General features: G+C 46.6%; 7 protein-coding genes across 7 annotated transcripts; 4 read left to right on the top strand and 3 right to left on the bottom strand.

Moving 5' to 3' along the window:
• Positions 1-1,210: 1,210 nt before the first annotated feature.
• Positions 1,211-2,236, top strand: FOXG_15585 (uncharacterized protein; the record flags this gene model as incomplete). Its single annotated transcript, XM_018395675.1, has 1 exon — positions 1,211-2,236. The coding sequence occupies one exon, from the start codon at positions 1,211-1,213 to the stop codon at positions 2,234-2,236; it is 1,026 nt and encodes a 341-aa protein (XP_018255898.1).
• A 195-nt stretch (positions 2,237-2,431) lies between these two features.
• Positions 2,432-4,521, top strand: FOXG_22072 (uncharacterized protein). The gene is made up of 3 exons (XM_018402456.1): positions 2,432-2,602; positions 2,656-3,308; positions 3,373-4,521. Exons 1-3 carry the CDS (start codon positions 2,527-2,529, stop codon positions 4,357-4,359), a joined length of 1,716 nt encoding a protein of 571 aa, XP_018255897.1. The 5' UTR covers positions 2,432-2,526; the 3' UTR covers positions 4,360-4,521.
• A 711-nt stretch (positions 4,522-5,232) lies between these two features.
• FOXG_15584 (uncharacterized protein) lies at positions 5,233-8,547 on the top strand (the record flags this gene model as incomplete). The annotated part of the gene is made up of 3 exons (XM_018395674.1): positions 5,233-5,307; positions 5,361-6,558; positions 7,877-8,547. 3 exons carry the CDS (start codon positions 5,233-5,235, stop codon positions 8,545-8,547), a joined length of 1,944 nt encoding a protein of 647 aa, XP_018255896.1.
• Positions 8,548-9,029: 482 nt separating this feature from the next.
• FOXG_22071 (uncharacterized protein) lies at positions 9,030-10,007 on the top strand (the record flags this gene model as incomplete). The annotated part of the gene is made up of 1 exon (XM_018402455.1): positions 9,030-10,007. One exon carries the CDS (start codon positions 9,030-9,032, stop codon positions 9,981-9,983), a length of 954 nt encoding a protein of 317 aa, XP_018255895.1. The 3' UTR covers positions 9,984-10,007.
• A 256-nt stretch (positions 10,008-10,263) lies between these two features.
• FOXG_15583 (uncharacterized protein) lies at positions 10,264-11,760 on the bottom strand (the record flags this gene model as incomplete). Its single annotated transcript, XM_018395673.1, has 1 exon — positions 10,264-11,760. One exon carries the CDS (start codon positions 11,758-11,760, stop codon positions 10,264-10,266), a length of 1,497 nt encoding a protein of 498 aa, XP_018255894.1.
• A 3,969-nt stretch (positions 11,761-15,729) lies between these two features.
• Positions 15,730-18,664, bottom strand: FOXG_15582 (uncharacterized protein; the record flags this gene model as incomplete). The annotated part of the gene is made up of 5 exons (XM_018395672.1): positions 18,162-18,664; positions 17,885-18,095; positions 17,294-17,796; positions 16,874-17,223; positions 15,730-16,787 (listed from the first exon to the last, which is right to left on the bottom strand). The coding sequence occupies exons 1-5, from the start codon at positions 18,404-18,406 to the stop codon at positions 15,730-15,732; spliced, it is 2,367 nt and encodes a 788-aa protein (XP_018255893.1). The 5' UTR covers positions 18,407-18,664.
• Positions 18,665-20,019: 1,355 nt separating this feature from the next.
• FOXG_15581 (uncharacterized protein) lies at positions 20,020-22,041 on the bottom strand (the record flags this gene model as incomplete). The annotated part of the gene is made up of 6 exons (XM_018395671.1): positions 20,020-20,363; positions 20,411-20,749; positions 20,800-21,220; positions 21,282-21,650; positions 21,707-21,942; positions 21,999-22,041. 6 exons carry the CDS (start codon positions 22,039-22,041, stop codon positions 20,020-20,022), a joined length of 1,752 nt encoding a protein of 583 aa, XP_018255892.1.
• Between the last annotated feature and the right edge of the window lie 584 nt (positions 22,042-22,625).

Here is a 22,625-nt window from a genome sequence, read left to right as displayed (position 1 = left end):
CCTTTGGTAGTTCTCAATTACTAGAGTAACAAGCGCTGACAGTGGGTCTTCGCCCTCTGTGATAAGGGTTGACAGCGGGTCTTCGCTCTCTTGCATGGGAGAGGTCGTAAAGACGAAGTGAGGAGGTGAAGAAATTTGAGATTTGGAGGGAATTTTGAGATTTGAAGGGGAATTTTGAAATTTGGAGGGAAGGTTGAAATTTGGAGGGAATTTTGAAATTTGGGTGAAGGTTGAAATTTGGAGGCAGTACCGATAAGGAAATTTGTTGTATGGGTATAGCGTAGATGCATATGTGGAAATTTTAAGAATGTATTGAAATTCTTCTACCGGTGAGAAAATTCCCAAGCTATGGAATGACAGCTACGCAGGCGTGACGAAACCTACACTATGTTGGTTGTTAGCAACCTAACCAGAAAAGGTGGGGTGGCGCGGGAGGATGTAACGGGCCGCAGGACATGAATCGAAAATGGATAAGCCCAAGCTCCAGGGTTGCATTACCTGTGTCCCCCCGCGCGATAGCAATAATTGAGGCGCCAAAGATTACAAGCAGATCCAGTGGACCGCACCGTGCTATCCAACCGGCAACAGCAGGGCATCATCACGACATCAAGGTCAACCACCCAAGATGGTGTCCTGTTATGCAATCCGCCAATGATAAAGGCGCCCTCTTTCGGTTTGGTCGCTGTGTTGGTCGCCAATGTCCGCTACCAATGACGCATGCCTTAGATGTAGATACATGACCACTTGTGGCTTCATGGAGCTAGTTCTGAGCTTCTGATTTGCGAGGAGCCGAAGCTTACCCCACTTTCATAAAGTCATGGTGCCATATCCTGATTAGAGATTCTGTGCTCCGTAGAGGTTGTATTGCTCCACCACGAACACTGCAGGGTAGCAACCACTGTTAAAACACGTATCAGTGATATGTGACGCATGCGCGAACAAACCCAATAGTTCGCCCTGGAGACATGCAGACAGCCGAATTTGTCAATAAGAAAATTCATTCCACTATGCTGTCTCGATGAAGATTGTATGTTGTCTCCATGTCGGAGCTAATGTGCAATCAGTCACTCATGTAAGTTAAAAGCTGGAGACGTCCGGAAAGATAACTAGCAAATTCACACTCGGAATATCAGCAAACTTATTTTCAGTCATCTCTATCATTATTTACTGCCTCTTTCCGTTTTTCCTTTTAGCCTTTGATACCGCTACCATGGATTATAAAGACTGCAAACTCGAAGAGCATTTTGATGACATGGAAATTGAACTTATACATCAAGTTGACAACGCAAAACATCATCTAGAGACCACAGCCTCTGCATTCTGGCAGGCTTACCTGCAGCGAAACTTTCCCAGACCCTGGCTAGTACTTTGTGAACAAGGTCCTGATGGAAGCTTGAGGCGAGTTGACATGAAGGTGATATATTACAACAGTCATGGCCGCAACTTTTCTCCTGTTCTGTTGGTCGAAGTCAAACGCAAGAAGGGATCAATGCATGAAGTTGAAGAGCAGGGCCTAGATGCTGCTCTAAAGGCCATCAATAGCCAGAACTTGACGGGCATGTATGTCATCACGGCAATCGGGCTCAAATATAGAGCCTGGTATTTGAGTAGGGAAGAACGAGAACTGCAGCCATTGCATGGCAGCATTGAGAAGGCGAGTTGGGAGTATTTACATGTCAAACAACAAGCTGGCGTTTTGAACCTGGAAGAAACAATCCGACTCATCAAGGGAGAGATGCCTATGCGACAGGCAGGGGTCGTCCCAAGTCAACATATTGAGCTGGAGAATATTCTCCGGGCCGAAGCATCCCATATCCAGGAGGGATATAGTGTGGAGCAGGCTGGTTTGGCTAGAGATGACCAGGGAAATGAGGCACCTTGTTACCCGTCTACGACATACTATGAACAGCCATCGGAGCAAACAGATGCCCAGTGGTCTGACCCCATGGACGTTGAAGCGAGGGCAGAGTCAAGTGGTGAAGACGACGAACCCTCGCAAGCTGAGGACAGCAAGGGCAAGAAGCCAAGAAAAGAGAGGACGATAGTGAACGTGAGAGTCACATTGATACCTCATAAACTTCGGAAGGATGAGTGCGAGTTTCGGGATACCAAGAAGATCAAACAGACTACCCTGAGGAGTGATTGGAAGGAGAAGCATGATGGGAGTAAGACCTACTTCGAGTTCAAAGGCAAGAACCATCGCTATCGGTGCGAGAAATTTGAATACCAGCGTTAGTCTTAGTCTGAAGCTGGAATTACATGGCGTGCCATGTCTGTTGCTAACGGGAAGTGGGGTTTGTGCGCTATTTCTGGAAGGGGAATAGCGACAAATGAGATGACCCACTCTCAGGAGTCAGATTGGGAACCTGCCTGGAGTAACAATGTTCCGTTATTTATTTTTTAGCACAAGCTCAAAGCAGACCAGCATAACCCCTAACTTCTTAATCGCACCGATAGCCGCGTACGTTCCTACATTCTATGGTCCTTGTTTTTATTTGATACTGTTCTATATTCTTCCTGTACAAGATGGTCAGGCTCTGCTTAACACGCAGATGTGGCATTTGTCATTTCGATTTCTGCGAGAATGATGCAATTATTGCTGGTATTTGTTCTCCATATCAGAATTATGGCAACAACCCTACTGACTTGTAGCAGTGAGACCCGACGGTAAAGAATCAAAGCAGTTTAAGTACCGTTCTGATGCGGAAATTAACGACTCAATTGGACTTATTTGGTGCAATGCATGCCCTATTCCTTGCGTTCATCAACGCGACCAGGCTGTCGGCTGCCATCGCGTTTGCCGGAACATCCTGACTCCTTCACCCCTTGCCGAGTTCCTTCAGACTGCTGCCTATTCCTGTGAGCCTACTTTCAACCAAGAACGAGAGCGGCGCATGTGGCTTCTGAAAACCATAGAGTCGCGGCTCAAACTCTTCGGAACCCTGGCAGGTGAGCTACGACGGGAGATAGCTCAATACTTGCTTCAAGACGACGCCGCGAGGATAAACATACTGGGGCTCACCTGCAAGAAACCCTTTCAGTCTTCCTTCACCGTGCGGGCTCCGTTTCGTGGGAATTATGTGACGTACGAAGGTGAAGTCTACTTCAGGTCTCTAATCAACGAGCCTCAAAGGACGGACGACTGGCTAGCACCCTTGGCTGTCTATGTGGCCGAAGACCACCGCGGTGTAAAGAGATTGATATGGAGTCGGTATGAAGAGCCTCCAACTGTAAGTTGTATACCTGGTGTGTTCTGGAAAGGATTGCCGATTCGAAACTCTGAGGGGCTCATGGAGTTCTATACCAATGTAAGCCACCCATCCCGCACAATGCATGGGTAATTGGAGTGGCTAAAGAATGCCAAAAACACAGGGCCTCTTACTACGTTATTTGTCATGTCGCGACAGTTGCCACGAGTATAGCACACGAACTTTAGATTCTTTTGCTATTCCGCGTCATCCTTTCAAGCCATCACGAAGTGTGAACTTTCACGGAATGACGGACAAGGCACCGCGGCGAATGTCTATGTTCCAATACAATCGTCCTGAAATCACCGGCTTCTCAGTCTGCTGTAATCCTGCTCCCATCACCCTCCATACTCACACGCGAGGAGATGATCTGTCATTCTACCATTCGACCCCTGTTGACTCTTCTTGGATCTATGTTCCACTTGAGCATGATGAGCATATTACAAGCATTTGGATACGCCATCCTAAACCGCTGAAGAAGGTGCTGGCGCTGGCTTTCGAGACAGACAAGGGACATTTGCATTTACTGGGTGCCCAGGCAACACCAGCGCTATCAAACTGCAACTGGGAGCTCCTTGATATTTCAAATGGGGAACCCGGTCACTTCTTTTTCGACTCACACCCCTCTGCTATGAGGGGCCTAATATTCGACTCAAAAGCGCCGAGACAACCCAGAGTTTTAGATGCCCCCAAACCTGTATCTCTACATCCGGGTTTGCATGTCTGTGAAGACTTTCACTGGTCTCAAGCCAGCGTTGAGAATGTCGTTGCGGTGACTCCTTGTTGTCGAGTGACGAAAGGATCACCTGAATTCATAGGTCTTTTGCTGGACTACTCAGATGGAAGCAGGGCTTGCGTAGGGCAGGTTCGCTTAGACCGTCTTAGTCCTCCTATCACTATTGAATCCCCCTCAAGGCTTTGCTTCGGCTTTGAAATCAATGACGAAAACCGCCCTTATATAGCCAGGATTGAGACATCTGACGCGCATTTGGATAAGAAAATGACCATGTGGTTCGAAGTGTTCTTGAGTGGTATAATTGAATGGTGGTACTCATACCGACAGTGCCAGATATGGCAAGGTGGACGTCGAAGTCTACCCACGAGATCTTAATAACTTGGAATGTCAGAGATGAAGCGCGCTGCGGTATAAGTCAGGGTTTAGCAATGTGTTAGTAGGAATTTCATCCGAAGCTGTTGTTATAAATAGGATTAACCTAAATTCTACCGTTTCTTTATTTATTTATTTAATTTATTTAATTTCTTTTTATAGAAATCATCTGGTTTAGCCTGTGTTATGTCTACAATCCCTTATTTCATCTAGCATAGATCTGCTACTGTTTATTCTATATAAAGTTACCGCATAACTAAGTAACGGTCTTTATAGCCGCCATAACAGAAAGAGTAGTAACGTTTTACACTAAACATGTCGTTCAACCAGTATCCATCATTATGGCAAGAGACGTCATCTCCTGCGTTTACGGGAAATAGAGCATCAACATACACATATCTTTAGCTTCTATCCCACTTCTATGATTAATGTTTCTTACGAGCCTCTTAAAGGACTGCGGCGAGAGTTGTTCTATTAATGCGACTGGAGCATTCGCAAAGTTTCGACCCACCGCACAGTACTTGGTGCTACCCCCTGTTAGCATGAGTTGCAGTATAAGAACGTTCAAGCACCCAGGACCTACATGTTCTAAGTCTCGGTTTGGCTTATTATTTCACACTTAACTTCAGAGAATACTTGGCCACAAATACAAATACCCTCCAGATATTAGATCAGAACCTACGCCAGCCGCCTTTCGATATTCTCAATCACTTATTATTAATATCCGACTTATTCGCCGCATCGAGTCGATAAGTGTTTACCGGCGAGTTTCCGGGTCTCAGTCAGAGACTTATATAACCAATACTTCAACCATACTCCTTAAATCATCATACAAATATAGTCTCGGTTGCATATCGAAGCTAAGTAAATACAGCCATGGAACCTGCGAGACAGGTCAGTACCCAGCTCAGTCCCGGTAAATTCGAGTGCAGTTGGGAGGCATGCACAAAGGTCTGTTGTTTGATATTCCCTCTACCCCTCTACTTGGCTAACCTCAGGTATAGAGTTTTAATAGCAAGGCCGGGTTTACTAGGCATTATCGTATTCATACTGGCGAAAAGCCGTATCGTTGCTCAATTGATGGTTGCACTAAAAAGTTTGCTCGGAACGACACTCTAAAGCGACATCAACGAACCCATCCTCAAGAAATCACATCCTTAGGACAATCAACACCATCCTATATTACACAGCAAGTAAATCCAGGAGTTGCTTCAATAGCAAGTCCTCTGCCGACCCAATACAAGCCACCACAACCATCGGAATACCATCAGCCAGAGGAATTACCACGTTACGCCCAGCCGGCCTTTTCTGAGCGGGGTGACCCGGAGAACACTTTTGCCTCAAATGAACTTCCAAGCACTGGCAAACAAAAGGCGCATAGCCTTAGGCATGATCGTTCAAGTAATAATCGGGCCCTCCAGCGACACCAACAGTTCGTGCAAGGTCGGTTTGCTATCTTCTTCGAACAATGGTCTCCTTTCTTTCCCGTGTTGCATGAACCGACAGCTTTCAGAACTTACAGAGAGTTTGAGAACAGCTCTGGGAATACCAAAAATAAGCACACTATCGCTCAGATATATCTAATCGTCGATATTGCAGGCCTCTCGTGCCATGCTCCGGATCTTCAGCAACATTTAATTTGCAAGAAAAAGTGGCAAGAAGCGTTAAATGCAATTGCTTTCGATAAGGGCGTTCTTACCCTCCAGTGCCTCGTGCTTGCTATACTCTGCTGCATCATAAGGGCGGACGATAAGCAAATTGCCTATTACAAGCACATTGCCGTTAATCTCTCTAACGACCTGGGCCTGCATACAAATCAAGGAGATATCAGACTTGATACTCTGACTAACGAGACTCGAAAAAGGATCTTCTGGACCCTCTACATGCTTGACTGCTTTTCTGCCTCTAGGCTTAATACCCCCATGCTGTTGAAAGATACAGAAATCAAAATCGATTATCCCGGCGATATTGACGGCGAATACATCACCGAGCATGGTTATCTCAACACCCCTTCCTGGAAGCCGTCTCGAATTTCGTGTGCGCTAGCATTGTTTAGAGCAGCCCGGGTACTCGCCAAAGCACTTAATGAGAGATACTATGACGTTAATGAATTCACATCCGAGCGTATGACAGCCATCGAAGGCGAGCTTGACGCTTGGTTAATTCAGATACCGCGTCACTTGGAGCTTGACTTTACAAAGGGTAAGTGTCCTCAAGATGTGGAAAATAGCCGCCCTTGGCTGCTTGTAGGTCAAGCTTCTACTCTGAATTGTTAAGGCTTTTGTATTAACCACATATAGTCTTTAGTCTACTATTATATTGCTTCGGTCATTAGACAGCATGGTACAGAGAATGCTCTTTATTCTAGCCCTTTTCTCAATGTCGACAAGGCTATTCAAGAAGTCAATAGGTGTAACTGGCATATCCGTCGAATTGTTCGACATTTCGACCAATATCATTTCGCCTTTTCTTTATGCTTAAATAAGCTTGACCTCATAGCAGCTACTAGCACAAAGTTACTATAGTATTATAATCTTCCGTGTTTAATGAAAAAAGTCTATTGGAATAAGATGAAGTTGTGGCTATGTAATGAAACTGCAAGGATTGGGAGATAAACGGCATGAGCTCGAATCTATAGGTGCCACCGACCCCTTAGCTACTTTATCCAGACGCCCCTGCATGCTACAGAGGAGTTGGCACGATCAGGAGGCTTACTCTACAACTCAATATCATATCAGGCTTCATTTGGCAGGTGGAATCTTCGACAATGAAGTCATCAGGATGGCCCATTATGCGTAAGACGTCATGAAACTTTACAAAAAGACATATTATGCTTCTTCCATAGCCGGCTGGCGATGTCAGAGAATGTGATTCGTGGAGAATGGTCTTTGCATGGCGTTGACTGATTCGTGGAGCACCAGCATTGCAATAATGTTGGATAAGGGAAGAGTCCTTATAGTTGATCAGGTGGCCAGCGGAACACCTATCTGCTTTGGAAGATGTCTCTGCGGCCTAGATAATGACCATCATGACACGTGCATGACTGAACACAACCGTGATGTCTTCAGGGTCCATGTGTATGGTGGATGTTAAGGCAACAAGGCCTAGAACTTGGCGGTGTCGATACGAGTCGCCCCGAATCTTCGGTGGATGCCGAGCTTCAGATATCACCCACGAGGGCTGTGTATGCCTAAGGCGGTTTAGCCAATGACACGTGCTAGGAGAAGTGTCTAAGTAAGTACTTATGATACGTCCCCCCCGCCTTATCCTCGTCCTACATCGTCCCCTTCCTTTTTTTTCTTAGTTCTTTCATCCATCTCCCGTCTTACAACACTTCTCAGACAAGCCACTCAATATGGACTCGCCCTGCTGTTCAAGCTGCTTCCAAGGGCTTGAAAACAAACCCAAATGGCGACTATCAGATAGCCTCAAGGTTGGTTATTCGATATATCCTTAATAGTCCATTCCATAACTCACTCAATCTAGCTTTTATGCGACAACTGCGCTATACTTTCTAAAGAAGTCGAGACATACGACCGCAGAAGTATCCGGCCTTGGATCGAGCGTCAAATTCGTGAATCGGAAGGATATAGTTACCGATGCCGCATGAACCTTGACCAAAACATCTTCCCGTTCGACGACTTCGAAGCCAATTCTTCCACTGGAGCTCTAGTCTTTGTACCCGGAAGACGCTGTAACATCTTTGTCACACCACTATCCGCAGCAACATATCTAGGAAACGTGACGGCTGTCAAGTATTTTCTACAATTTCCTGATCCCCACGAAGATAACGGGCTTGTCAGCCCTCTGTCACTAGCTTGTCTTCAAGGACATTCCCATGTTATTCCACTTCTTGCTGAGAGGAACGAATCCGGCAATACCTTAAATACTGCGCATATGGCTGCGAGAACAGGCCGGAGCCATTTTATACAGCACCTTTATCACAAGTTTCATTTACAAGGTGCCTGTGATATAGATTCAATCCCGCCTGCTGTTCATGCACTCTACCTAGAGGATGATGAACAAATCAAAGAGGTTTTCTCAGTGTTTATAGATCTGGATAGGGATGCTTTAGATACTCTGGGGATATGGAAGTATCATTGGAAATGCGCTGATCTTGCCAGGGCGATGGGAAAAAGCAATGATCTGGTAGCTTGGCTTGAAGATAAATGTCGGTCTCTTACGGGCTGACGTTATACTTGCACTAAGTAGATAGCCTCAATAGATACAGTCTGATACTGCTATAAGCTGCTCATACAGGAGCTGTTATCATGACCGAGTCAAACTTCCAGGTAGGCTACGGCTGCGGCTGCTTCAACACCGTGTCATACCCCGTTCCTCATCGCTATCACATACTGGGCACAAGCCCCGTCTGCCCACGCGATTGTAAAAGGGGACTCCGCTCGTTGCCAACCTTTCGTGGTCATGAGGCCGGTCAACCGACAAGGCTTAGACAACTGATCCTCGGCATGCAAAAACCCAATAATACACACTCCCATCAAGTGATTACTCATACTACTTGGGCCTAGTGCAGTATTTAAGGACCACCCCCCCCTCCTAATCCCCTCCTGACTTCCTTCCCTACCACCATCCAAGCCTTCCACAAAGTAGCTCATCCAGCTTCAAATATCTTATTTCATCATTACTCTTCATCCATAACAACTCAATCCATAATGGCTCTCTTAAACCCTACTTCTTTTGGCTTCCCTGCCTGCAGCATTACCTATGTCCACTTTGGAAGCATTTCCCCCACATCTTATGATCCTCTTCGCGCCTCTCTCTACCAGAATTATACCGAGGAATATACTTGTATAGCAACGCTCTCCCCGCTGTGTTTAGCTGCATCTAGAGGAATGACCGAGGTCGTTCGTTTCCTAGTGCAGTTTGACTCCAAAGACAAACAGAGGGACTTAAGTCTTGCTTTATTCCTGGCCATCCGTTCAGGACACTTAGAAACATCTGCTTTACTTTTAAAGAAGAAAGCAAACCCACTACAGCCGTTCTCTGCTAATGGCTTACATGGTGCCGCCTGGAGAGGGCTACATGAGCATATACGTGCTTATACTAGAGAAGGTGATATAGATCCTGATATTTTAGATGGATCATCTGCAACACCAGTCATATATGCCATACTCGGGATACAAGACGAACAAGGCGCATGGGAGACAATCAACCTCCTGTTCAATCTAGGAGCGAGACCTTGGAGAAGATTTGGCATTCAGCAATTAAGTTATTCTCAGATTGCACGGCGAGAAAGGAAAATGTTTCTAGTACGAAAGCTTGAGGAATGGGAAATATGCCTCTCACCAACTATTCTGAACACAAGCCGCGAATCAAGCTGCATGCCAGGGGAAGACGATGATACCCAGCCTGACAACGAGCAACCACACGAAGTTCTAGAGGCTAAAGGAGCACCAAATACGATTGACGAAGCAAGCCACACCGGAGGGGAAGACAATGATGTCCCTCCTGACAACGAGGGACCACGAGAAGATTCGGGAACTGACAGAGGAGGCGGTTCGAGCCGCAACCCAAGTTGCCCGGCAGGGGTAGTTCATATGGATAACAAACGGCCACGAGAAGATTCAGAAACTGCTAATGAAACCAAGCGAGCACGTATAGCGTAATGGCCTTCAGTCAAGTAGCGGAAATCATATATCATATGAGTCATTTACCAAGTCTATTTTCTGCATTCTGCCGTTCCGTTGCTTATCAAACAGTGTCTACCGGCAGTGAGCTTGGTCTATTTTGGGATCCCAAATTGTCAGGGGTGAAGAAAGTCTGCCCTTCGCAAAAGATTTGACAACTTGGAGACAGTATAGAGATCTCCGAAACAGGTGTTGTAACCCAGAAAGCTAAGCTAACCTAATTGACCTTATTATTTTCTATATTTTTTGATCTCAACGTCTATGCTACTCGCGGGGCTTTTGATCTATTCTGCTCCTGTAGAAGGTGACAACGAGTGCCAAGAGACTTCTCAGGGTCATCTAAGACCTTCTCTGCCTCATCTTTCGAAAGCACTACCATGTACTCCATAAGAAGCTCTGTTCCTTTATATGTGTTACCATCCTCGCTCTTGTGAATGTTGATGCGCCCAAAGCTCCCACCCTGGACCATCATCTCGAAGGATACCACTTCTTGAAGCTTGAGGATGCATTCTTCGTTGGATTCCTTGGCTTTCCATTTCCTTGACTTATGTCGAATGAACTCCACGGTCTCCATGAACCCATTTCCGTTTTCTTTCTCAGCCTTCACTGATATCACCCGGAGAGTCACTATCTCGGGGAAGGACGGCACATCTTCATGACGCCTTTTCCGCTTCTGCTGATTCCGTCTTTTACTGCGGCTTGACTCTGTCCTCCGGTTTATACCATTTGGCATCAATGGCAGACCCGCAACAACCGCATCTGCAGTGCAGCTAGTAGCACCATTGGTGTTGGGGGTTGCTGTATTAGCAGGCGTCTTATCGCTGTCGAGAGTGAGATCGATAATATCGATAGAAGGTCTCATCGGAGAAGATGGCTCTTCGGTGGTTTCAGGCACTTCAGGTTCCGAGGACTGAGTATGACAGCCAACCAGGTTGATACACGATGCGAGGCAGGTGGCGGCCTCCTGATTAGATTCTGGCCCTTGAGCGACGCTGATACTGTCTTGTGGCAGCGTCGGGCTTCCAGTGCCACAGCTTGGAGAATACACGTCGCCGCTGAGACCCTCCACTAAATCACTAAAGGCGTCCGGTTGGTCGTATCTAATGCCTTCAGATTGGGTTTCTGTTGGAATTTCAGGAAGGTTGTCGTCTTGAGATCCGGAATTAACAGGAGAAAGTGATCCTGCAGTGATTCCTTCGCATTGCTCTTGAAGGATACTAGAAGGATCCGTTTCGCAAGTATCTCCAAAATGGAAATTACCTGCAGGTTCTTCTGTCAGTCTGGAGGCCAGAAAGCCGAAGAAGCCCTCGCCGTTGTCGTAGCCAGTGGGATGTTCCTCTGCGGAATATGGTGATCCTGAGATACCCCACAGTTGACCAGAGAAGGATTGCACTCCTGTTTGAGAAGATACAACCCCATTACCGTTTAGAACTGCATTGGCAAAACAGTCAAGATTGCCCATATTGTTGTAGGAGAAGGCATCGGCTATCCCAAAGGAGAATCCCTGCATAATGCTTTGGATGTCTAAAGGAAGCCCAAGTCGGGCAAGAGTATATCCTAACGTCATGGACGCAGACATGCCTGGCACAAAGTTGATGGAGCTGCCCGCCATGATAGCTTCGGTAGAAAGCTCACAGAGATTTTCGTTTGCTTCGCGTGGATGAGATTGTTGTTTAGAGCCCATTGACTGATTGGAGCCAGTGAATTCGTCCACTGAGAGCCAAGGGAAGGAGCTGACAGAAAGCATATGATCCATTATCGAGGAGAGAGCATAGATTGAGGGGAAAGAGATGAAGTTGCAAATTCCTTGGACTGGGTGACGATGTCCCTTAAATACTTTGACAACACTGTTGAACCGTGTGATGAGCCAATACGAGGCCAGTCATGAGATCCTACGGGCTTGACTTCCTACCGAACTCCAGGCATAATGCTCTCACCTTTGAAATGATGACGAAGCCGCTTGTGATGGAGGGCCAAAGGGAAGAACCTATTGGGCCTTTTGTATATATCCATCCAACAGTTGTTGCAGATCAGCTCGGACTTCTAAATACAGTTTCACTTCGCCCTCCTTGTCCTGCAAGCTTCTCCCCTTCCTCGCATGAGCTTGCATCTTTTCTTGCCTCTACGACGTCTGATAGGTGTAGTATAGAGTTAGCTTTCACCCACCGAGCATACAAACTGGACTACACAATTCCAGCTGCGCCTTAACGTGTGACCATACTCGAACCGGGGTTTCAGCTTTTGACAATCGTGTCTTATTATGACTTGTTGTCGGACCAGCGGCCACGGAAGCAGCTTCTAGCCCATGCTGATAATGACGTGGCTCCTGGATCAAGAGGCAGTGAGGCACATTACCCATGAAACCCCGCGATATACAGAAACAAGAAACAAGCAAATGTGTCTCTAGAATAATTTATGAAAGGTTGAATATTGGGAACTTCATGCTTTCAATTTCCTAAATATGAGGTGGTTCAGCTCATTGACTACAACTGTCGGGGCACTATAGGATGATAATATGACAAATGTAGTGAAAGTCAAGCCCTCTATGTGTTCCTTGATTCTCAGCACAGCCTCGATGTGACCTTCCGAATAAGCCAATGAACGAGTCAGTCGGGAAGCCCCGAGTGATCTCAGCTGATCCAGAGGTGGAACTCCTCCACTGTATTTTACTCCATTTTCTTCAAGTCATCAGGGTCTAAATTGACGTCCCAAACCGAGCCATTGACCAGGGATACTTCTTGGTAAGGTGGTGGGAGTTTCCTCTCGAGCCGACAAGAGCACCATGGGCCCCCATTATGTAGGTTATGGGATTGATCCCACCTCAGACATGCAATAACCCCTGTTGCGTTCCACTTAGATATATCCTCATATAAAAAAACCTTTTGTATGCCTTTATCTAGAAATTCCCGTACTTCTTTATAGGTATAACTTGCCTCACGAGCCCGAACCTTAATAAAGAAATTCAGAATATCCTGGGGGGCAAGTACTCTCCTTTTTTCATAAGGGACCAGATTACCTTTGTTATCTAACACTTTGGGCCTTCCCCATAGCCACGCGTGCGCTAGGAGCGAGACTAGCAGTTGGCGTCGAGCACTGCGTAGCCTTTGTTCTTGTAGTCTCGGTGCTTCTTCTGAGTCTTTTGATCCTAGTGAGTAAAAGAGTGTAGTTATAAGTAGAGAAGCTTTCTGTGTATAAACTTGAATGGATCTTTTGTTAAGAACCTGATGTGAGAAAGACCCATCCTCGTTTAAAAATATAGAATTATTAACCCATTCTTGACTTAGCTTGAGATTCTCTAGTGCATCAAGCTTCGTTATAGCAGAATCCTTTATTATTTCAGGTTCAAAGTAGATAGGCGCACAAAGCCTTTTGCGGGGATGCATATTATTTACTAAGTGTAGTGGCATAGAAAAGTGAGGATTTAAGTCTGTTGCGTAAGAGGAGAAAGCATGTACTCTAAAGTGACCTGGTAATAAATAGTGAGAAGCTATGTCTTAGGGTTAAAGTAGGCAAGGAAGGAGTTTGGGTTAGACAGATGCAATTTTGGTCTGTGTGGGGTTAGTGACAGGGGTGGCTGAAAGCTGGGATGGCAGTTCTGCTTTCGTTAGCTTAGCCAGGCTTGACTTGTGTCGACAGGGAGCTAAGAACGGCACCCATGCTGTGCGCAAAATGGGCCGAGGAGCTAAAACTGGCCTCCTTGTAGAGATGACGTATACAGAACTAAGCCAAAACATAAAGCAAATAATCAATCATTATTCAATGTATGGAGCCAAAAAGAGTCCCTGAAACTGCAAAATTCGAAGCAAGAATATATCACGCATATATACATATGTCTGCTATCTAATTAATATTTTGGCATTACCTTCCCCTTTGATCGTAATGGCAGCCAATGAGAATACTTGCGTGAAGAAAAGAGACCGCAGTAACGAGAACTTTAAGAAGAAATGGAGCACACTTAAGAATAACGGCCTCAATATATACCAGATTTATAACGCTGAAGTATATATTTGTATACGCCGTAAAGGTAAAAAGTATGAGTTTAAGTCTACTGATAGAGCATTGCCTCTATCTGAGCAGGAAAAGGTCAGTATCTTACTGGTGTAATGCTCTTACTGTAACTAACAGAGCACGGTAGAATGAAAGCTTTCCATTACCTGTGCTTGTAACAGCTGCAGATGTTGCATGCCAAAGGAGCAATAAGAGTTCAGGAAAGGGATATCATAGTCTAGAGGGATAGGTACCTAGGAAAAACTCTAGTGGAAAGTTAGTTATTAATAATTATTATTTGCTATGGATAGCTTTTTAAGTTAATGCTAAGTAAATAATTTATTATAAGAATATATTAGGCTTAGCTATTTTAAAAGTAACCTTCTTAAAGCTATTAGGTAGATTCTTTATACTGACTTGGTTATATTAGTAGTAAGTTATACCTGTAAAATGCTTTTTTTCTACTAGGCAATCCCTTATACTAGGATAATTATACCAGTACCCTATCTTGTTCTTCCTAGACCATTTATACAGCTCGAGGTATACTAGTCGCATTGGAATAGTCTATTTTCCTAGACTAGTCTACAGGCAAAGTAAGACTAATATATCCTCTATACCAGTCCTGGCTAACTAGCCCGACCAGTCAACTCCTACTGCTACACTTCAACCAGGATACAAGGGTCTAAATACTGACCCTACACGACTAGTACACTATTGCTACCATTCCAGTGGCTCAACTCTCTCCTGTAAAAATTCTTTCTTGGCACGCACTGTTAGTGCGGTGCTAGGAGCGGGATTTTCTGCAGGCCACGCGACCACACAAAAACTGCGGGGACGCTATCGGCTCCCTAACAGCAGTTTTCAGAGAAGGAATTTTGGAGAGTTCGCCTTCTCTGACAACACCTTTGTCGGATCTAATGGCGGCACCTCAGAACCAGAACGCCTTAGATATCGGAGGGCGATGCCCCGGGCATTCGTAGCGACATCCTTCCGATCAACGACGCCGATTGCGATGGGTTTTTCTCCTTTAAAGGCAAGCCGCACCGTCGGCCTCTGATCCCTTCCCGAGGTTTTTCCCTGCCGCCGCGACAGTCGACTACGAGCTACAACTTGGTTACTGGAGATTGTGGACTGCGTCAGCAGATGTAGTGATGCGCGAGAGAATTCTGGTCGGTGGAAAAAGTTCGACAATAGATTGCCCTCGAACCCGCTGACGGGTGACGGGCTTGAGAAATACAGCACCTTTTGTGCCATTGGTATGCTGGATGGTGAAGGAAGCGGGGTATCCTGTACCTAGCTAGCTCAGCACGTCTTTTGCTCCAGTAGGAGATTTGGCTTCGTTACAGCCACCCAGACGAAAAATACACATACATACATACATACATACATACATACATACATACATACCATTCCAGTGGCTTCCCTCTACTAGTCCATCTGTGACAGGTATATTATTGCTACCGAACTAACAGTTCTTTCCCTACGAGTACATCTGTAGCATCTGATTTAAAACCCAGCACCTATAAGTTTCTCTCTACTAATATAGACTAAGTAGAGTACTCAAGGAAAGATAATGCCGTACTGGATGATGTTAACCAGCAGGTTTAAGCCTTGCGTAAAAACTATATAAGGAAGTCGATCGAGCCATACTAATCCAATGAGATTGAATTGAGATACCCTACTATTCTATCTTTTACTGTAATTAACTGTATCTATGGCGCCCAACTTACCATAATGGTTATTCTTTAACCATCTTTCGACGCCTCAGCTTGCGCACCCGCCTTTGCTCCACTTGGCACGATGATCGTAGCGTCACGCAATGAATTGTCTGCACGTGGGCCCTAAAATGATCCATATCATGAAATTCGAGATTTTGCCCTTGGTTTTGGGTGCGACAGGCAGGGTGCGTACACACCATCTTCTCACCACGTTGCAGTGCCCTCTCGCGCTCGAGCAAGTGCTGGTCATCAAAGTGATCATTCCTGACGGTCGGACGGCAATATGCAAACGTACGCTCCTCGAGAGAGAGCCGCTCGTCACCTATACAGTCTGGGCATTGTCCGGGTTGCATAAGGAGAGGAAATCGATTGACGCTAAGTGAAGGCTGAATGTCCGCTTCGGTATGTTCGATTTTGATGTGAGATTGAGCTTTGATATTTTGCTGGATGTAGCGACGCTTGGCGGTCTCGCGTTTGTCGCAAAGAGCCACCATAAGTTGAATTGCCTCAATCCTTCGCTCGAGAATCTGGCCTTCTGTTAGACTATCCGGCTGATGGCAAAGAATATTTGCTAGCCGGTTGCGTTCTGGTATATGCACATCGATAGTAGGTTCTATGTACTCCTCCTCTTCCTCGCCCCGTGCCTGCTGCTCAATGTCCCAAGTGGGACGGTGGTAGAAGTAATCCTCGCGGTATTCCTTGACGACCTGCTTTTCGCGACATGCTCTCTTCGTTCGGATTTTATTGCTGAGCCGTCGGATTTCTTCCTCGTTATCACGGCCTACGATGCGATATTTGCCCTGCTTTAATTGTGCACGTTGTTCTTCAAGCTCGACAATTTCCGGGTCTGGTGCCAGGTTGGCCCAGACTTCGTCGGGCACCATGTCTGCCGTAGCTCGAGGATCGCGCGTAAGGCTAACGTGTGCAAATAGTCGAAACAGCTGGCTCTCCTTCTCTTCTTCTAGGAACGCGTTCTGGAGGTCGAAGTTGGCAATCTCGTTGAGGTACGCGCTCTGAAAGGTCATAAATCGGGGATCTTGGCGCATCATCTGATCGCGAACGGAGTCAGGTGCGTCTCCTGTGAGAAATACAGTCAGTAAAGGGAACAATGATGGCATGGCGACAAAGCCGACATTTGGGGATATTTGCAGTTCAAATACGCACCGTTAGCCGCGTTGCCGGCGCCTCTCCTAGCGAACCTAGGTGTCCATTTCCTTTCATGCCCTGAATCAAGACTCTGTTGACCTATGTCGTCTCTAAGCTTGGAGTACAGCATGGTCTCACCAGCAGAGAGCTCAGTGCCACGATATCGGCGAAAGATTGGGGTCTTTAATATAGACTTCTTCCATCGGAGCGGGATGCAGTGCTTAAAGCGCGGTGGCTGTAATCTGAATATAGCAGCTGCATCAGTTAAGCTCGGAGCATCGAATGCATTATCGTGGAGAGCGAGAGCAAGAACCGTAGAAACAGCACAGAAGAGTAACTTTCTTGTAGGCGTAAAGTAGAAGATGGTACTAGAGCGATTATTAATATACAGAATGCCCCAATACTTACTGTTTGGGACGATAAGCATAAGAAACTTACGGCTTAGGTTTATTGTCAGCGCCTTTATGATGAACGAACTTGATGGCCATGGCTGGTATACATCGTCCAGTGGCCGGGTGTCGAACAATCATCATCTGGATATCCTCGTAGCAAAGGGCTTTAGGGCGGCCGCGCCCTAAAGTCTCTTGGCAGAGAAGGCTATTAAGAACTTTAGAGTGTTCATCCGCAGGGCTTTCCTGCTCTTCACTGCTTGCTGAAGAAGACAACTGGACTGCATTCTGACCAAAAAGTTCTTGGATAGAACCGTCCTTTGGCTTCTGACGCTCACCATCTACCAGCTCGGCCGGACGTGCGCCCGTATAGCACAGGAGCTGGTAGCAGCCAGCGAGGTTGATGCGGTGCCGTTCCCCTGGAAAGACGGTTGTATCGTATGCGATATTGAACGTCAGGATGACTCGTAGGTTATCGACGTTGAGTACCGGCTTGCCATCGATGTTTGGCGGGCGGTGTCCGAATCGTGGGACAAGTACGCTGCGATAATACTGATTGCCTGTTACTAGAGCTCAAGAATAGGCCCAAGCAGTGCTCTGGTGTACCGCTACAGCCAGGCAGAAAGGACTTCCGACATACCTTATACACTTCCTTGGTGTCGTTCCGATCCATATACTGGCCATTTACTGTTGTGTAAAGCTGTTGGAACTGGCGAATGTACTCGTGTCCGCTGCCCCATGATGTGATCTTGTATCGCTCGCAAATGTAGAGGAGGAAGTCTTGCGTCGTCCCACGGTCGAGGTTCTCGAGCGTCGCCTTCCACTCGCCGACCTTCATGTCAACGCAGTAGCTGTGCACAAGGAGGTCAGTACACAAACAAGGTTACAGGGAAGCGATGGGGGTATTTATCACATACCGCCTCCATTTATTAAAGATGCCGCTGACGTTGATCTCGGTCTGCTCAGAGTATCTGGGCTTGATGAAACGCACGTTGCCGAGCTGCGCGCGGTGAGCAGCATGTTCCTCCACCGAGAGCGTGGGTTTCTGCTTTGCGGCTCGACTTTGAGCTTGTCTGGCATTGAAGCGCTCGAGGAAAGATGCATGGCATTGATGCAGACCATTTCTGGCCGTAGTCGCGCTGGTGGTCATCGGGTCTGGCATTCAATAAAGGTAAGCAGGCTGGTGATCAAGAACAGCGGCGAGAAATGGAATGAGTGTAAGGACCAGTGAAGAAAGTGAACGAGAGGGAGAGCAGATAGACGAAGGATTCAAACGTGGTCGATGCCGCCATTTATGGTCTAAGAAGTTCACGGCATGCTCGCGCAGATCGACCCCGGGCGGCAAGTAATGCTCTTGACGCGGTCAGCATGACTTGTAAGCAGCGGAAGACACAAAGAGCATAAAGGATGCTGAAATTAGACACCTAGTCGCTGATGGAGGGGGACCAAAATGGGGATGTGTGTCTTTTCCGCAGCGGCCCTGGCATGTACAGGGATCAGTGCGTCAGGGGCAGCATAAGTATATAGTACATGTCCTCCCCCTCTTGTTGTTATCTGGCCCCGCACTGCTAAAGCCTCCAAAAACAGCACCACTTTCCGCCTAAAATAAAGGCATTAACAGCGTTTTCTCTGTTTAAGGAGTAAAAATATTAAATATTAAAGTTTATATAACTTAAGTAATAACTTATATATAAAATATTTTATATTATAAGAAGAAAATTTAACCTTTAAATATCCTAAAACGTCTTATTTTATTTAAATAGCTATTTTATAAGTATTTTACTTTTATAGTTATAAATACTAGCTTTTGGTGGGAAAAGTGTGCGAGGTCTAGGGGTGTACGGGGTGGTGGGGAAATACGTTAGAACCGCACCGCTGGCACATTACCGCATATGGAAATTTTTAGAGCGCCTGATCTGGGTCATGATTTCTCCACAAATTGCCGGATTGAATGTGAGAGCTACCAACACCAGGACCCCCCATTCCGCCACGTCATCATCGACTTCATTGATGCTCGGGATACTGAAGGGGAGCAAGTGATGGCGTCGAGACAGGTACGGTAGTATGGGAGCAGGCGACGGTGTAGGAGTCTTGAAGGATAATGGCGTTGAGCCTGTAGCCAGAGAGGACGGCAAGGTTGGAACTGGAGATTCCATAGGTGATACCTCAATACCGTAAATGGGTCAACTACGTGTTGTAGGATTGTAAGTTCTAAGCCGAGAAAATTCTTGACCTTGAGGTGCTAGCCAGTTTGGTCATAACCCAGCTGCCTAGCGCCACCAACTCAGCCTATTTTTAGCCCATTTAGCCTTACTGGTATGACTTGATATGCTGGTAATACCATGGTATTGAGATTTCTTCAAGCCATACCAAGTCTTGGCGGTATTTACCATACCAATCCCAACTCATACCAGACCATTCCGATCACTGGGTTATATATCACCCACCTCCTTACCCAAGACCTACTGGGGCCGATTATCTTTAATTAGAGCTTCAATTTAGCCTTTATATGGGCATTCCACGAAGAGCCCTGCTCGGGAGCTGTTAGGCCGGTAGGAACAAAGCGAAATTCTTGTTGTGTCAGGGGTAACAGCACCCGGACCATTATTGCGCAGCCTCACATATTCGGCACCATTCTTGGCCATCTTGCCCGCCGTGGCTGCGTAAGGCCAACCTTCTCAACGAATTAACTCAATTACGCAAGCCCGCATTGGCACAAATCAAGTTTTATCTACATACGAAATAACAAATAACACATCTCACTGCCAAGCAGTTTCACAGCTTGGCCCGCTCTTCTCTCGCAGCCTGCGTGATTGCCTGATTTTCTTGATCCCGCAAGATCCTACGCAGAATCTTGCCGCGTGGGCTTTTTGGGATTGAATCAATGAATTTGACTCCGCCCTTCAGCCATTTATACCTCGCTTTCCTGTCCTCTACAAGTTTTGCGATATCCAGTGCCAGGTCCTCCTCTGTTTTCGATAGAGAATCGACACTTCGAACCACGATGGCCTTTGGAACTTCGCCAGCACGCTCGTCCCTGACCCCAATAACAGCACAATCAGAAACAGATGTATGAGTCAGAATACAAGCCTCTAGCTCGGCAGGGGCAACTTGATGCCCTATTAAAAATTAGTTATTAGCGAAGTCATCACAGGCTTCAGAGAACATACCTTGGTCTTTATGAGTTCCTTGATCCGGTCGACGACCTGCAAGTGCTCATGGCCTGCGGCAGATTTACGTACAATAACCTCATCACCAGTGCGCAGCCATCGTCCGTCTGAGTGGTACACAAAGGTTTCACCAGTAGCAAGCTCATTATTGAGATAGCCCAAAACAACTGATGGACTCTGTACCAACAGTTCACCGGGTGTATCATATTCATGAACTTCGTTGCCGTCTGAATCTATAATTTTGGCCTTTGTGTGAGGAAGCAAAGAACCGCAAGATCCACCTAGGATATCGAAGTCGTCGGTAATTGACACCACGGCGGCGGTTTCAGTCATTCCTAACGTGTACGGTGAGTAATAGTTGACATATCAGCAGCAACAATCATACCGAAGCCCTGAATAATTTTCCAATGAGGGTATATTTCCTGCAGACGCGTGATAGTCTCTGGCCCCAGTGGTGCGGCACCAGTGTGCACATGTCGAATGCTGCCTAGATCAAAGCCCTTACATTGGTCCTGGCTAGCCAAGATCTGGACGAGAATAGGGGGCACTACACTCATCTTCTGGATCTTGTACTGTTGAATAGCTGTAAGTAGGGTTTTCAAATTGTATGACATTTGTACGATAACCTCGTCACCTCGATAGGGCGCCAAGTGGCCTATTAAAACAAGTCCGTAGATATGACTGAACGGAAGGAGGCCCAGAGTGACTTGGGTAGCGAGGTCTTGCTTGCGTCTCGACATAGACTCGAAGGTACAGAGCTGGAGTATGTTTGCAATGATATTGTGATGAGAGATTTTGACGGCTTTCTACAAAGCAGGTTGAGCGCTCTGTTCCGGGGACATGCGGGTTCTTCAGTTATTCACATACCGGTAAGCCAGAAGTTCCGCTCGAGTAGCACAGATAAGCCACTTGTCTTGCGCCTTGGCCAGCTGGCCAAATAATTGGGTCAAGAGGCGGAGAATCCTGTCCAGCTACGATCAGGTCCTCAATCGTCGCAAGATCAGGAGCATTGTTGCCCACATGGGGTAAAGGCAAAAGAAATATACGGTTTTGAGGTATTCCGGCAGAAGCGGCTGCTTCCAAGGCTCGTGGTAGCAAGGGGACACAGGTAAATATGGTCTTGCATCCAGATTGACGTAGTTGGTATTCGAGATCAGCAGCAGAGTATTCAGCGCTTGCAGCAGCAACAATACCCGAGAGGCGATGAACAGCATGTGTGGCAGGGACATAATCAATCTAGACAGCCGGTTACGCTGATGAAATAACAGTAGAAGAGCAGAGACTGAACTTACGCAATTGTAGCTAAAATTTGTAACCACACGATTCCATTCCGAGCCTGCGAGCTCCTCTGGGGTTAGGTGTTTACGGAGACCACGTGCGAGGTAGTCCTCTCTCTTTGCGACCTCGCGAGCATCGTACGATTTACCAGTCTTGCTGCAGGTAAATGGGTTCTTTGATCTGTCGAGGGGGCATCGACCGTAGGCCTGGTTGTTGATAAACTCGGGAATAGGAATGTTGTCAGGTGGTTCTGGATTCAGGACAATTAGTATGTCTACCTTACATGAGCAGGTCGAGTGCATTTACCAAAAGGCAATTTGGGCACCCAAGACGGCGTTTTGAAAACCATGACTATACTAGTGCGTGAATAAGAGGCGAAGTGATGCCAATTGGGATGCGATATTGACCTGAAGGTGTACTGGAACACGTCCTTTAGATCCAAGAATTTCAAGGTCTTTAAGAACAGCTGAGCAGCTGAGAGAGTGATAAAACCGAGGCTATGCGACTTCTTTTCTGACCCATCTACCCCGGAGTCCTCTTTTGCTAGGGTGATTGGGTCAGGAGTGATAACGAATACATCGATATCCATCGCTGGTGGGGTTGACGACACTTGACCAGCAGCCGTGGTAGTACGAGTTAATGTCGACGACAGGGGGCGGCCTGGAAATGGGTCTTGAAGCATACTTGTTATTGGCCAAGTGATGTTATCAGACTAGCATGAAACTTCATACTCTCGGGCTGCATAGTAACCGATTCTGTTCGGTCAACACTAGCCAATCGGTGAATAAACAAACCAAGGCTACCTCACGCCGTAGCCGCGGGGTCCGAGGGATTAAACAAGGTCTTTACAACAACATGCCCACATGTGCCTTACTTCCCTATCGCCTCAACGCCACCAATTCACCCATCACCCGACGCATAGCATGCTGTCAT

This window comes from Fusarium oxysporum, chromosome 15 (assembly GCF_000149955.1).
Source record: "Fusarium oxysporum f. sp. lycopersici 4287 chromosome 15, whole genome shotgun sequence".
Classification (NCBI taxonomy): domain Eukaryota; kingdom Fungi; phylum Ascomycota; class Sordariomycetes; order Hypocreales; family Nectriaceae; genus Fusarium; species Fusarium oxysporum.
This window is presented reverse-complemented; position numbering and strand designations above follow the sequence as displayed.

Bases quoted from the DNA above. Each gene is read 5' to 3' on its own strand.
- FOXG_22072 (XM_018402456.1), top strand. From the start codon at position 2,527: ATGGTCAGGCTCTGCTTAACACGCAGATGTGGCATTTGTCATTTCGAT. The intron at 2,603-2,655 runs GTATTTGTTCTC...GACTTGTAGCAG, and splicing joins GAATGATGCAATTATTGCTG to TGAGACCCGACGGTAAAGAA. The intron at 3,309-3,372 runs GTAAGCCACCCA...CCAAAAACACAG, and splicing joins TCATGGAGTTCTATACCAAT to GGCCTCTTACTACGTTATTT.